Genomic DNA, 12,925 nt, shown 5'->3' with positions numbered 1-12,925 from the left:
GAGCGGGGGCGGCAGGGCGGGAGCCAAGGCCGACTCTCGGGCGGCGTTTCGGTGGCCGACGCCGTGTAGGCGGTAAGTTATTAGAGGTGGTAATCATGATATTTTTTGGCTGCTGGTCAAGTTTTCCATCACACCAAAAATGGAGCAAGACCGACAACAAGCAGATGTTTCTACTCCGGAACTCGATGGCGAGGCTATAGCTGTGTCTAAACAGCCCAAGAAGCGATTCATCGGACGTAGGGCTGCCGCAGAGAAGGCTGCGGCCAAAGGCGACACAAATGCTGGAATCGAAGACAGTGGTGCGATTCAAGGTTTGCACTTATTTTCACTCCTCATATCAACTTAGTCCACTGACAGACAAGTACAGTCGCTGCACCTCGAAGGAGTGCCCGTGCCTTGAACCAAGTTCCTCCCGAGATCCTGAACGATCAAGACATCAACGCTGCCATTTCGCTTCTTCCCTCAAACTACAACTTCGAAATACACAAGACCATCCACAAAGTTCGCACCGCCGGAGCCAAGAAGATTGCTTTGCAGTTCCCCGAAGGATTGCTTCTGTTTGCGACAACCATCTCAGACATCATCACGCGCTTCTGCCAGGATACAAGTACCTTGATCATGGGAGACGTGACATATGGCGCATGCTGCATAGACGATTACACGGCGCGCGCTCTGGGATGTGACATGCTGGTACACTATGCCCACAGTTGTTTGATCCCTGTCAGCGTGACGCAGATCCAGACCTTGTACGTCTTTGTCGACATTGGCATAGACGTCTCACATCTTCTGGCAACGATCGAGCGCAATTTCAAAGTGGGTTCCAGGATTGCTATGGTTGGCACAATCCAGTTCAACGCGACACTGCACGGAACGGCACCACAGCTACGGAACGCGGGCTACGACGTGGTGATACCGCAGATTGCGCCGCTGAGCAAAGGCGAGATTCTTGGTTGCACAAGCCCAGCGCTCAAGGACGAAGACAAGATCGACTCGATTCTATATCTGGGAGACGGACGCTTCCACCTGGAGAGCGCCATGATCCACAACCCGACGATACCAGCATACCGATACGATCCCTACTCAAGGAGGTTAACGCACGAGACATACGACCACGAGCAGATGATGTCTCTCCGAAGTGATGCTATCAGATCGGCAGGAAAAGCAAAGAAATGGGGGCTGATCCTGGGATCGCTCGGAAGACAAGGAAACCCGCATACAATGACGATGATTGAACAACGGTTGCAAGAGAAGGGCATACCATGGGTGAACCTGCTGCTGAGCGAAATCTTCCCGGGCAAGCTGGGCATGATGGACGACGTTGAGTGCTGGGTGCAGGTGGCATGCCCTAGATTGAGCATTGATTGGGGATATGCCTTCCCACGGCCGTTGTTGACGCCGTACGAGGCATTGGTGGTGTTGGGTGAGCGAGAGGGATGGGAAGGAGATAAGAAGGTATATCCGATGGACTTTTATGGAAAGGATGGTCTAGGCCGAACAAAGGCTGAGGACGTGGCAGCGAGGACGCGGGCAGTCCAGAGTGTCGCATAGTGGTAATGAAGTAGAGAAGATGATATAAAGTCTTTCTCTCTCTTGGCATATGAAGGTCAGGTGTATTGTTGTTGTTGTAGTGGTGCAAGTGTGTTATTTTGGCGCGTCGGAGATGGCGTCGATCGCAACATGGACAGGGACGTGTTTCAAGACATGGTCCAACTCTCCAAACTCTCTGACATGAGCGATTGAGAGAGCCAAACAACAATGGCAAGTCTGGCGCTGGGCGTGGGACAGACGATCGAGCTCAACGATGGGCGACACGCAGTTGTGCGCTTCCTTGGATCAACGGGGTTTGCGCCAGGAGAATGGGTCGGTGTAGAGCTCGACGAGGCTACTGGAAAGAATGACGGCTCGGTCAAGGGCGACCGCTACTTTGATTGCGAGCCCAACTATGGCATGTTCTTACGCGCTGCAGGAGTCAGTCGTATCCTGAGTCGCCCGTCGACGAGACCCACGAGCATCAGCCTTCCACCAGCTCTCGACACGGCCAAAGCTGCCTCTGCCCTGCCTTCACCTACCAAGTCTCCTACAAAGATCACTCGCACTGCTACACCTTCAACTGCTCAACACACCCGGAATCCCACTCCTCCCACCGCTGCTAATACCGCTCGTCGACCTTTGTCCACAGCCACTGCAACAGCTACTGCCAAACCGCGCGCCGCCTCGAACCTGTCCGGTCCTTCTACCCTGTCCGCTGCCGCAAGGAGGACCTCTACTGTGCCTCCATCCAACTCGACTGCCACGGCTCAGACTCCGCGCAATTCTGCCTCGACTACTGCACCTGCTTCCTCCCGCTTGACCACCCGCACAATCTCCACCACCAGAGGCCTCACTCCGGCCGCCAGACAATCCTCCATTGCCGCAAAACAGACCCCTGCCGCGAGGCGTACCTCTACCGTACCGAAGCAACCACAATCTCAAGACTCTCCTTCACCAAAACCTTCACCTTCTGCCGCTCCAACAGACGACTCTCAGAATACTCAAGACGCAGAAGATGATCAAGATGCTCCGCAATCATTTGCTCCCTCCTCGAAGCCTGCTACTTCGCCCGCTGCTTCGCATACCTCAGCACGTCCAGCCAAGACTACCGCCCGCGAAGTTGAGGATCTACAGACCAAGATGAAGATCATGGAACGCAAGCGTCAAGAGGATCGCGATGCTTTGAAAAAGATGCAGAATGTCGAACAAGAGCGCGACAAGTACGCAAACATTGTCCAGAAGATGCAGTCCAAGATGCAGGCTCAGTCGCATGAACTGAACGACTTGCGAAATCAACTCAAGGACTCGGAATCTCGTCTAATCGATATTGAGGCTATCCAAGCTGAACATGACGCTGTTGTTGAAATGGCCACTCTTGATCGTGAAATGGCCGAGGAGACGGCTGAATCACTCAAGTCTGAGCTCGAGGTCTTGCGTACTAGCAACGAGGAAATGCGCCTCGAGCTGGACATTCTCAAGGAGGAGAACGAAGAACTAGGCAGAGAGATGAACCCTGAAGAGCGCACAAGTCAAGGCTGGCTTCAGTTGGAACGCTCCAACGAAAGACTCAGGGAAGCTCTCTTGAGATTGCGTGACATGACACAGGAACAGGAAGCTGACCTCAAGGCCCAAATTGCTAGTCTTGAAGACGAGGTCAACGACTTTGGTCTCCTGAAAACAAACTACGAGGAGACCAGGGAGAAGCTTCTCGCAACTGAGGCCGATCTTGACGATATCCGCCAACAGCTTGATGCTGCCATGGGTGCTGAAGACATGATCGAAGAGCTGACCGAACGAAACATGGCCATGCAGGAGAAGATCGACGACTTGGAATTAGTCATCGAAGATCTCGAAAATCTCAAGGAGCTCAACGATGAACTCGAGATCAATCACGTTGAAGCTGAAAAGCAGATGCAAGAAGAGATCGACTTCAAGGACAACATCATTGGTGAACAGTCCCGTCGTTCTGCACAGCAACAGCAAGCTATAGAAGACTGCGAGTACACAATTTCACGGTTCCGTGAGCTGGTCACCAATCTGCAGGCCGACCTGGAAGATATGCGTGCCTCGCGCCAGATCACAGAGACGGAGGCAGAAGAATTGTCGAGTCGAAGCCGTGCCATGATGGACCTCAACATGAAGCTACAAATGTCTGCTGCCAAGACTCAGATCAAGACTATCGATCTCGAGCTGAGACGTCTTGAGGCTGAGGAAGCAGCAGAGCACCTGGCCATCGTACAGCTGTTCTTGCCTGATGCATTTAACGCAGAGCGTGATTCGATCCTGGCCTTGCTACGTTTCAAACGTGTAGGCTTCAAGTCTCGTCTGCTCAACAGTCTTGTGAAGGAGCGTCTGAACGGACAGGGCACCAAGATTGCAGATGAGGACATCTTCGCTGCCTACAGTGTGCTTGATAGACTCACATGGATTGCTGAGATGAGCGAGCGATTCATCAACGGCATCCGCAGCTGCTCTGTCGATGAATTTGCACGTTATGAGAGCGCTTTGTATGAGCTTGAACCAGTCGAAAGAGCCTTGAACACCTATATCGACGCAATCAAGCGTGACGATATGAAAGAGGGCAGGGTAGACGAAGAGCTGCAGAGGTCAATGGCAGTCATGTCTCATCTGGCGTCGATTCACATCAAGGAGTCGCTTGCTGCGTCTGCCAATGATATGCTTATGCAGGCCTCACTGATCCAGAGCCACTTGGACAGCACTTCGTCAGCCCTGGGAATGTGCAGGTCCTTGGTGCAGAGCCAGATTCCAGTCCCCCAATCCGAGGGCAGCGAGTCTGAAGAACCTAACCTGTTCATACACCTGGACACCATCATCTCCACAATCAGAAGTGCTCGTGTCGTCGTGAACAAGACGCATCGCAACGTTACAGACCTGCAATCACGCTCGCTGGCGCTTGGTTCTCCACACCTTGAACTCTTCATCTCCGCAGAGAGCTTGACTTCTAAGCTTGCTGTCTTCGGACGCCGCGCTGGTGAGAAGGTTCAGAGTCTCTTCGGCGAAGAAGGCCGTGAGGAGTCCATCACATTGGGTGAAACCGAGCTCCTTCTGACCCGCCTGTCAGCAAGTATCTTTGGCAGCAGCTCTACAGAGACAACGCCTTTTGCTACATTGACCACATACCTTGCCTCGCTGACTGCTCAGCTCCAGGAGCTCAGCGATATCTCTGCTAATCTTGAGAATACTCAAGAGTTTGAGCGTCCTGTCGAGCCATGGGTAACTCGCAGCGCCACTCTACGCGCAACTAAGCTCACGTCTGTCGACACTGAAGCAGAGGTCGCCCGCCTTACAGAGATTGTCCGTGAACGCTCTCTCCTCGTCCGCTCAAAGGAGCAAGAGCTCGAAGAACAGAGTGTTCGAATCGAGATGCTCGAAGCCCGTATGGCAGAAGCTACGAAACGATCCTCTGCCCTTGCGGATCTCGAGACCTCCATCACTGCCTTGCAAAAGGAGAAGAGTCACCACCAGAACGCGCTGGCTGAAGCAGAGCAACGGGTTACTAGATTGCGTAAAGAGAGAGATGAGTGGAGAAAGTCAGCAGAGGAAAATAAACCTGATCCCACTGCCAGCAACACCATGGCTTCAGAGATGGGCGGAGCAAGTAAGATGGAGCTCGATAGAGCCAAGCTCCGCATCGACAGCTTGGAATCTGCCATTCGTTACCTCCAACAGCAATCTGTACCCAAATCTGTCACTTCTGGCTCTGCAGATCTGGACTGGCTAGAGGCACCGTTGGTAGCACAGCCTTCAAGATCAGCACAGCGACAGAAGACTCTGCAAGCAGAAGGCAGAACAGCTTTCAGCGAGATGATCAAGCTCGTCACCGATGCCAAACCAGTCTCTCTGGGTAACATGCCCAAGAACAGACTGGCATGGCGTCCTGCCGCTCAAACTGCCAAATGGCATGCTCAGAAGAAGAGAGAGGATTGGGCTGCATGGCAGGACTGGGAGCGCAGCCTTCTCGATCGAGTGGAAGGCAGAAAGGTCGACAAGAAGATCACAAAACCTCTGGACCTCGACAGTGTCAGGAACGATGTAGTCGTTGTAGGGGAAGATGTCTGAGAAGACAGAAATGAAGCATCAAATTTTGTATGAAATACATGCATGTCCTGTCATAAGTGTCTCTTGTGCCCTTCTCGTTGTTCTGCAGTGCTCAGAGCGTGTAGCTTAATTCGGTTAGTCTTGTGGCCGTCACGTGTAGTGCTCGAGCTCAATTTTGAGACCACAGCATGGTCATTTGATATTGTGATTCTGTGACTTTTGGATCTTGCACTGCGTTTAGTGCCACTGACAGCATCTATTGGTGCTACTGTTCTAACGCCTGTAGGAACATAAGAGTAGAAACAAATCAGAAAGCTGATTGTTGACAGATTTGGAGATATGATTTCGTTGTTGTGAATTTTGTGCAGTCCTGGCGGGCGAATAGAGAGTGGAGTTTTGGAGATGCAGGTGATTTTGAATTGCTGAGGCGTTAGTGCACAGTTATGTATGAAATGTGACAGAGGGGGGCTTCGCGGGTATCACGATATAAACACATAGTGAACTACATAGATAGTGGTGCAAGGATATGAATGAACAAGCGAAACTGTGTCCAGCTGCATGCAACACACGACACTTATGGAGTTTTGTGCTTAGACACAGCTGTTTTATGCATGCATGATTGACGTCAGTGGTTATGAGGGGCAGGCACTTGTTTGTATCCAAGAAAACCACAAGGCGCCAACAAACATGCAACGAACAGCACTTCACCTTTTTGGCAAAACATCAAGACCGACACTCAAACTCAGAACAGCAAGAACAAATTTCAACCTTCATCAAAACCTATCACAAACTCCACGCCTCAACATGTCATCCGACCAAGAATACGCCAACTTTTTGGAAAAGGCCAACCAGGACACCGGCAGCTCGAGCAATGAAGTCAAGACCAGTGGATTTGCACAGACGAAAGCTGTAGATTCCGCTGTTCCTGCGCCATTGAAGAATGTCGATGCATTCTACCAGAGCGACACTGATGAGCCATTCGAACCTGTGGCTCTCAAGTACGGAAAGCAAAACTCCATCAGTCAAGGTTAGATCATCTAGAGATCAAGTAAAGGCCAGCACATACTGACATGCTCTAGACAAGTTCACCGACCTGATCAACCACTCTGGCGAGGTCGAGGAGATCAGCGTCAAGGACTGGAACGTCAAGAACCACTATGCCGAAGTTGTTGAGGCTGTCAAGAAGTCTGGCAGCGGCAAGGCTGATGTTCAAGTGTTCCGCGTCGCTCATGGTAGCACTCGCTGTGAATACTACATCGTCACGCTTAACGACGAGGGTGTTGTTGTCGGTGTTAAGGCCAAGGCTGTTGAGAGCTAGATATTTACTGCATTACCGTCGGCGTTTAATGTCCTTGCCTAGCTAATTCTAGGTAATCTTGATACCCATCTCATTTTGATTCTATCAAATACAGGGAAAGCTCTGAAGTCGTAAGGAAGTGATATCGTAAAAAGTCTACTGATGTACAAGACGCACGCAAAGCACACTGGCCGCCGCCGCACTACCTCCCAGCCCAACCATCTTAAGACCTTCATATGTCCTAATTTTCCAACTCCTCTCTCCTAACAGCGCAGTCTTCCCTACACCAAAACCGAATAGTGTAAACACCATAACCACCACTGAACAAATCAGAGCAACTTCACCATCGTCAAATAAAACATAAGGCAGCAACGGTATCAAGCCACCGAAGAAGTAGCCCAAAGCAATACACACAGCACTTGTGTACAACCGTGGTGACACATCCGCAGAATCAAAGCGATGCTGGTGTTCAAGTAGAAAGGCGATGGTTTTGTCGTGATTAGCAGTAATGTCATCGGCTACAGCATCCAGCAGAGCTGCAGAAACGTAGCACTCCAGCGTTGAGACTACAGCTGCTCTTGCCTCTGCAGGCGATGTGTGTACCATCCCAATAGTGTTTGCTTTTGTGGTAGCTGCAGATTGTCTGTTCCGCCATTAGAACTGTCAAGGATTGTAGTAGGACAAGAAACAAACTCACGCTTCACCACTGGCTCCCAGATATCCACCTATTCCCATGGAAATGCTGCCAGCGAGAATTTCTGCCATTCCAGCAAACACGACAATTTTGGCATCACCTAGAGCTGCTAGACCGGCGCTGAAGAAGTAACACCATTAGCATGATCTCTACAAATGTGGAGGGGCGAGAAACGACAACTTACGTCAAGGCAAAGGGCACAGTCAAACCATCGCTCAATCCTAGTGTTGCATCTGAAATTGTGCGCGGGTCGATTTGCCATCTTGATGATGCCGAGTATGCTGAAGAGAACTGCGATGATGATTCTGATGGTGACGATGATCCTTTTTCTGAGTTGCGGTCGTTGAAGCTCGGAAGTGGTGAATATGCTCCCGAATTGTCATTTCGGAACATGGATGTGATTGTGCTGATAGACATCATGTGTCGAGATTCAGTAATTTTCTTTGATGAGTTGAGAGTTGAGAGTAAAGCCAGGTGCGACAACGAGGTGAGTGATATGTACAGCAGATCAAGTGGTGCGAGCAGAATAAGAGTCAAAAAAATTAGGTGCAGGCTGGAGGAAGTCTATATATCCTCAAATCTACCCACGTGTTGAGCGGCACGATCTTCCCGTGTCCCCCGTCCCCGCGAGCGAGGAAAAAAAGATAGGTTCGTGAAACTGCAGTACGCGGGTTCGTGATACTTGAAGCTGTTTGGAATCTCTCCAATCAAGTGTAGAAGAGTATTATAAGCTATAAAAATGCACAGTTGCTTCACAGACGCAAGCATGGCCACTGAGACGGACCAAATGAGGTTCTCTCTGTGGAACCACCTGCTTAACAAAAGATATTGTGCATTTTTATAGCTATATTAATAGTCTATAGCGTACGAGGAGAGAGCTTAATTCTATTCTATGTTTACCAGCCCTGAGGAGGGTGCATGCCGTCAGGGATCTGAACGGTGTTCTCGTAGTAAGTCTGGCTCTGGAAAGCACCCCAAGTGCGAGCAATCTTGCCGAGAACCTTGCGGCCGTTTCTGACAAGTTTGGTGTTAGGGACGGGAAGTTTAGAAACCCTGTCATCGTCGTTGAATGGACCGGCGAAAGAGCTGTTGAAGAAGTGGCTAGAGTTGGCACCAGAGGCAGCGGGCCAGGGTGTGTTCACATCACCGGTCTTTTCAGCAACGAAGGAGAAGACGTTGGCACCGACGTCCCAACGGCCAAGAGTGCTCAAGTCCCAGTTTGCTTCAACAGTGCTGATCTCAGAATAGTGGTTGTAGTACTGAGAATCAGTGGTGCCAACCAGCTTCTTTGGAACCGCATCACCGAGAAGGATACTGAAGACACGGTTCTGGATGGTGTATGTGTGGGACTCATCGAAAGTGATCAGAACAAGGGTGTTGTGCATGAAATGGTCGTCGTTGAGAAGAGGCTCCAAAAAGCTACGAGTCCAGGCACCAGCAGTTGTGACACTAGTATCATGGCCATCGTTTGTCATGTTAGGCGTGATAAACTAAGGGAATTCTCAGCATTGCACAGATATTCATGAGAAACAAAGTCACTTACCATCCATTGAGGAAGCTTCTTGGCTTCAAGGTCACTGTAGAACTCGGTCAAGTTCTTGTTCTTAGCCAGTCTCTCAGCGCTGGTGTTTGCATCATAAATAACAGCAGGATTGTGCTTTCTGACGTAGTCATTGGCCTGAGTCTGCTGGTTCACCCAGGCCTTGCCCTCGAAGCCGGAGTAGGGCATATCCTGAGATATTTAGCATGCTTCTCGTATAGGAGTGGTACTTTAACAACACATTTGTGACAGACATCAGTGGCTACCCTGCTACCATGATGGCTGTTGAAATGTGCTATCTGTGCCCTTGCGTTACGTACCTGTTGATATTGTGACCAAGAAATGCCCTTATCCTCCAGCAAGTCAATGATACTGGATATATTACCAGGAATTTGGTTGAAATCATCGTTATCCATGCCAAAGTTGTCCTTTTTTGCTTATTTAGCCTCTATACTTATATATAAAAGGGTATTATACTGACACCTCCGATGGAAGCAACGTAGTTTGGCTCACTGGGGTGGGTGACTCCGTTGTAGTTGCTAAGAATGATACCCTTCTTGGCCAGCCAGGCAAGATTGGGATCGCTAGCCGCCTTGTCGAAATCAGTGTTCTCAAGCCAGATGGTCACGAAGCGGTCGAAGGCCTTGCCAGGGACCTTGCTAGTTGGACTGAGAGTTAAGGCACTGTCGCGAGCAGCAGCAACGTCGGCTGGCGAAGTGGAGGTGAAGTTGACAGCCACTACCTGGCTCGAGAGAGCCAGTGCAGAAAGAACGAATGTAGAAAACATAACGAAGGACGTTGACTGATGGTCAAAGGAATGCAGGTGGGTTGGGTCAAGTTTTAACTTATTTCTCGAGGACACTTGATGCACTCCGGCCGTCGCCACGGATCATGCACATACCGCGCATTCGCTAGCATTTCGACCTTCTTGAGGCGGTTTAGACGGCTGATTGAGAAGAATCTATGTCCATGAACCCTATACACGTGGAAGACTTGGCTGTAGACAGCATGTAATAGCGGCATCTTCATTGGTGCGTTGAGATTTATTATGGAATCTCCTTCCTTAGCAAGAAAACAAGCATGTCGGTTGGAAGTTCAAGCTCCACCATCAAGGGTGCAGGAGGCTCGTTCAGCAAATTCGAGCACGAGGGGTTGCGGCTGTGGAGAGCACATGGCACGATCAAGCCGACATGATTGGCTCGCTGCACGCCCTCTGCATTCCAACCACCTTCCTTTCGAGTCCATATTCTACGGATGTTCGGCGCGCGCGCAAATTCGAGAACAAGCACTGCCGAGATCGCCTGGCCGCCTGTTGATATGATGTGGCCCTCATCCTGCCGCTGCTGCGTCAACCCGCAGTGCGACGGAGTTCGAGAAGGTTTGCGTTTTAAGAGTCACCAATCTGGCCTTGCCACATGATGTTGTCGTACTCGCTATAGGTAAAAACTCGGAAATCAGCATTGCAGCGCTTCTAGAATCAGAAGTCTGCGCAGCCCGGACTTGCGCTTTGTTATTGCAGTATTAGGAAGCCTGCAGGTGTTCTTCTGTCGCATTTCCATCATGACACTAACAGATGAGGAAGTCGCTTTGAGCGAGACTTCCGAGCAATGGTCTGACGGTCTTGATCAGCGTAGAGCTCTATTGGACGACGAGAAAGTCCGCGCCCATGTCGAAACGTGGTCCTTCAGGTGGTGGCAGTACGCGCTGCTTTTCCTGATCTCGGTCATATTGCTTGTACCATTTGCAGTAAACCTTGGACTCAAAGGTGAATCCTGGAAAAAGATCGCAAGCATCGACACGTCAAAAGCAGATCCATATACTGAAGACCAGCAGCTTGGTCAAGTCGAGTCGCCCGATTTGCCTCAATCAACTGGTGGTGTCGCATCACCCAAAGACGAATACTTGCTTGATCCTGCTTGGGACCATGATGCTGGCCCAACCATAAGACAGTATCACTGGACTCTCACCGAGACGGAACTGAACCCAGACGGTGTATGGAGACCAATGCTGCTCATCAACGACCAATTCCCAGGTCCTCTGATAGAAGTTAACGAGCATGACACCATCAGGGTGACCGTCGAAAATCGAATGACGAATTCTTCCTCTATCCACTGGCACGGATTATATCAGAATGGCACGAACTCTATGGACGGAACTGTTGGCATCACGGGTTGTCCGATTGCTCCCAACCACAACTTCACGTATGAGTTCAAGGTCCAAGGACAGAGCGGTAGCTATTGGTATCACGCGCATCAAGGCATTCAAGCATCAGATGGTCTGATGGGACCTCTAATCGTCCACTCGAAAGACGAAAAGCAACTGCAGCAAATTCAATATGCTAGCGATCGTATAATCATGCTTTCCGACCATTATCACGATCTTTCTGGAGCACTGTCGAGAAAGTACATGGCTCCAGATATGGAGAATGCAGAGCCCGTACCAGATGGGGCACTCATCAATGGTCGCGCGATCCGCAACTGTGACGATCTGCCTCATAGAAGATGCGATAATACCACAAGCAATGTCGGTATACCTGCCTTTGATCTCGAACCTAATCGCTACCACAGATTACGCATCATGAATGTCGGCGCTTTTGCCGAGTTTCAATTCCAGATCGACGAGCATGAGCTGGCAGTGACAGAAGTCGACGGCACCGATGTACATCCAATCAACTATCATCGTCTGAACATCAACCCCGCTCAACGTTACAGTGTGGTCGTTCATGCAGACAAAAGGGATAGAACCAGCTTCAGGATGCGAGCTCGAATGATCACCCATTGTTTCGCTGAGCCGAATCCATATATGGCCGACTCCGTACACGGCATTGTGCGATACAGCAGTAGCTCTGAACCTATAGTCACATATGAGCTACCTAAAACCATCGACTGGGATGAAGCCATCGGCCTCGAATGCAAGGATCTAAACACTACAGAGCTAGTACCCGTTCAAGTCGTTGCAGCTCCTACAAAGCCCGATGCCTTCTTCTATCTGAGATCAAACTTCGAGATAGGTGCCTACAGGCTCTCCAGAGGCAAATTCAATACGAGCACTTGGCATTCGGACGTCAAGAGTCCCACATTGTTCCGAACAATCGACGGCCTGCAGGCAAGGAACGCATCCTTCGACGCAAAGCAAGACGACAGAGCTGCATTCGTCAATGATAGGGCTTTCAATCAACCGACCGAGCTCACCATCCAGTCGTCAGGCGTTCAAACTATTGATATCTTAATATCCAATTTCGATGATGGGTAAGCGGTGTCTTCTTTGACAATCTCACTACTCGCTAATTGCACGATAGTAACCATCCATATCATCTTCACGGATACAAGTTCTGGGTTCTTGCTCAAGGTCATGGTTATCCTCCTACGAAGTCGCTCGATAGACCGATGGATCTAGATAACCTCTCCCCGCTGTATGAATCACTGGATCTCACAAATCCTATTCGACGCGACACAGCTAGCGTGGAAGCGTTTGGCTGGGCACTGATACGATTTGTAGCCGACAACCCAGGTGCTTGGGCGTTCCACTGCCATGTTTCATGGCACGCAGAAGCTGGTCTGCTGATGCAGTTTATCACACGCACTGATCTCCTGATCGACAGTGAGATATCAAAAGCACATCGAGAACTCTGCAGAGCTGACGGTCTAGAAAAAGGCATGGGTCCGAAGGATGAGATTTACTATAGTGAGGCGTAATTGCTCCGCTGATGATAAGCGCGTTCGAAAAAATTCGGCTACTCAGATCTGATTTGATAATCGATATCCCTCGCATCACTTCACGATCGTTCGTGTATTACCTGGGTGCA

The 12,925-nt window shown here is 50.2% G+C and overlaps 6 protein-coding genes across 6 annotated transcripts; 4 read left to right on the top strand and 2 right to left on the bottom strand.

Annotated features, from left to right (window-relative positions):
• Nucleotides 1-139: 139 nt before the first annotated feature.
• M437DRAFT_86697 (diphthamide biosynthesis protein 1) lies at nucleotides 140-1,548 on the top strand (the record flags this gene model as incomplete). The annotated part of the gene is made up of 2 exons (XM_041028512.1): nucleotides 140-311; nucleotides 368-1,548. 2 exons carry the CDS (start codon nucleotides 140-142, stop codon nucleotides 1,546-1,548), a joined length of 1,353 nt encoding a protein of 450 aa, XP_040877638.1.
• A 207-nt stretch (nucleotides 1,549-1,755) lies between these two features.
• M437DRAFT_54137 (uncharacterized protein) lies at nucleotides 1,756-5,610 on the top strand (the record flags this gene model as incomplete). The annotated part of the gene is made up of 1 exon (XM_041022640.1): nucleotides 1,756-5,610. One exon carries the CDS (start codon nucleotides 1,756-1,758, stop codon nucleotides 5,608-5,610), a length of 3,855 nt encoding a protein of 1,284 aa, XP_040877637.1.
• A 783-nt stretch (nucleotides 5,611-6,393) lies between these two features.
• Nucleotides 6,394-6,907, top strand: M437DRAFT_54010 (uncharacterized protein; the record flags this gene model as incomplete). The annotated part of the gene is made up of 2 exons (XM_041022615.1): nucleotides 6,394-6,616; nucleotides 6,669-6,907. The coding sequence occupies 2 exons, from the start codon at nucleotides 6,394-6,396 to the stop codon at nucleotides 6,905-6,907; spliced, it is 462 nt and encodes a 153-aa protein (XP_040877636.1).
• Nucleotides 6,908-7,042: 135 nt separating this feature from the next.
• Nucleotides 7,043-7,973, bottom strand: M437DRAFT_54275 (DUF125-domain-containing protein; the record flags this gene model as incomplete). Its single annotated transcript, XM_041022660.1, has 3 exons — nucleotides 7,043-7,529; nucleotides 7,584-7,700; nucleotides 7,765-7,973. 3 exons carry the CDS (start codon nucleotides 7,971-7,973, stop codon nucleotides 7,043-7,045), a joined length of 813 nt encoding a protein of 270 aa, XP_040877635.1.
• Nucleotides 7,974-8,476: 503 nt separating this feature from the next.
• Nucleotides 8,477-9,907, bottom strand: M437DRAFT_54042 (acid phosphatase phoa; the record flags this gene model as incomplete). The annotated part of the gene is made up of 4 exons (XM_041022623.1): nucleotides 8,477-9,070; nucleotides 9,124-9,312; nucleotides 9,441-9,548; nucleotides 9,602-9,907. The coding sequence occupies 4 exons, from the start codon at nucleotides 9,905-9,907 to the stop codon at nucleotides 8,477-8,479; spliced, it is 1,197 nt and encodes a 398-aa protein (XP_040877634.1).
• Nucleotides 9,908-10,680: 773 nt separating this feature from the next.
• M437DRAFT_77317 (putative multicopper oxidase, type 1) lies at nucleotides 10,681-12,815 on the top strand (the record flags this gene model as incomplete). Its single annotated transcript, XM_041026785.1, has 3 exons — nucleotides 10,681-10,885; nucleotides 10,931-12,368; nucleotides 12,419-12,815. 3 exons carry the CDS (start codon nucleotides 10,681-10,683, stop codon nucleotides 12,813-12,815), a joined length of 2,040 nt encoding a protein of 679 aa, XP_040877633.1.
• Between the last annotated feature and the right edge of the window lie 110 nt (nucleotides 12,816-12,925).

This window comes from Aureobasidium melanogenum (genome assembly GCF_000721775.1).
Source record: "Aureobasidium melanogenum CBS 110374 unplaced genomic scaffold scaffold_19, whole genome shotgun sequence".
In the NCBI taxonomy this organism is placed as follows: Eukaryota; Fungi; Ascomycota; class Dothideomycetes; order Dothideales; family Saccotheciaceae; genus Aureobasidium; species Aureobasidium melanogenum.
The sequence above is the reverse complement of the archived record's forward strand: the minus strand, read 5'-3'. Positions and strand labels throughout refer to the sequence as shown.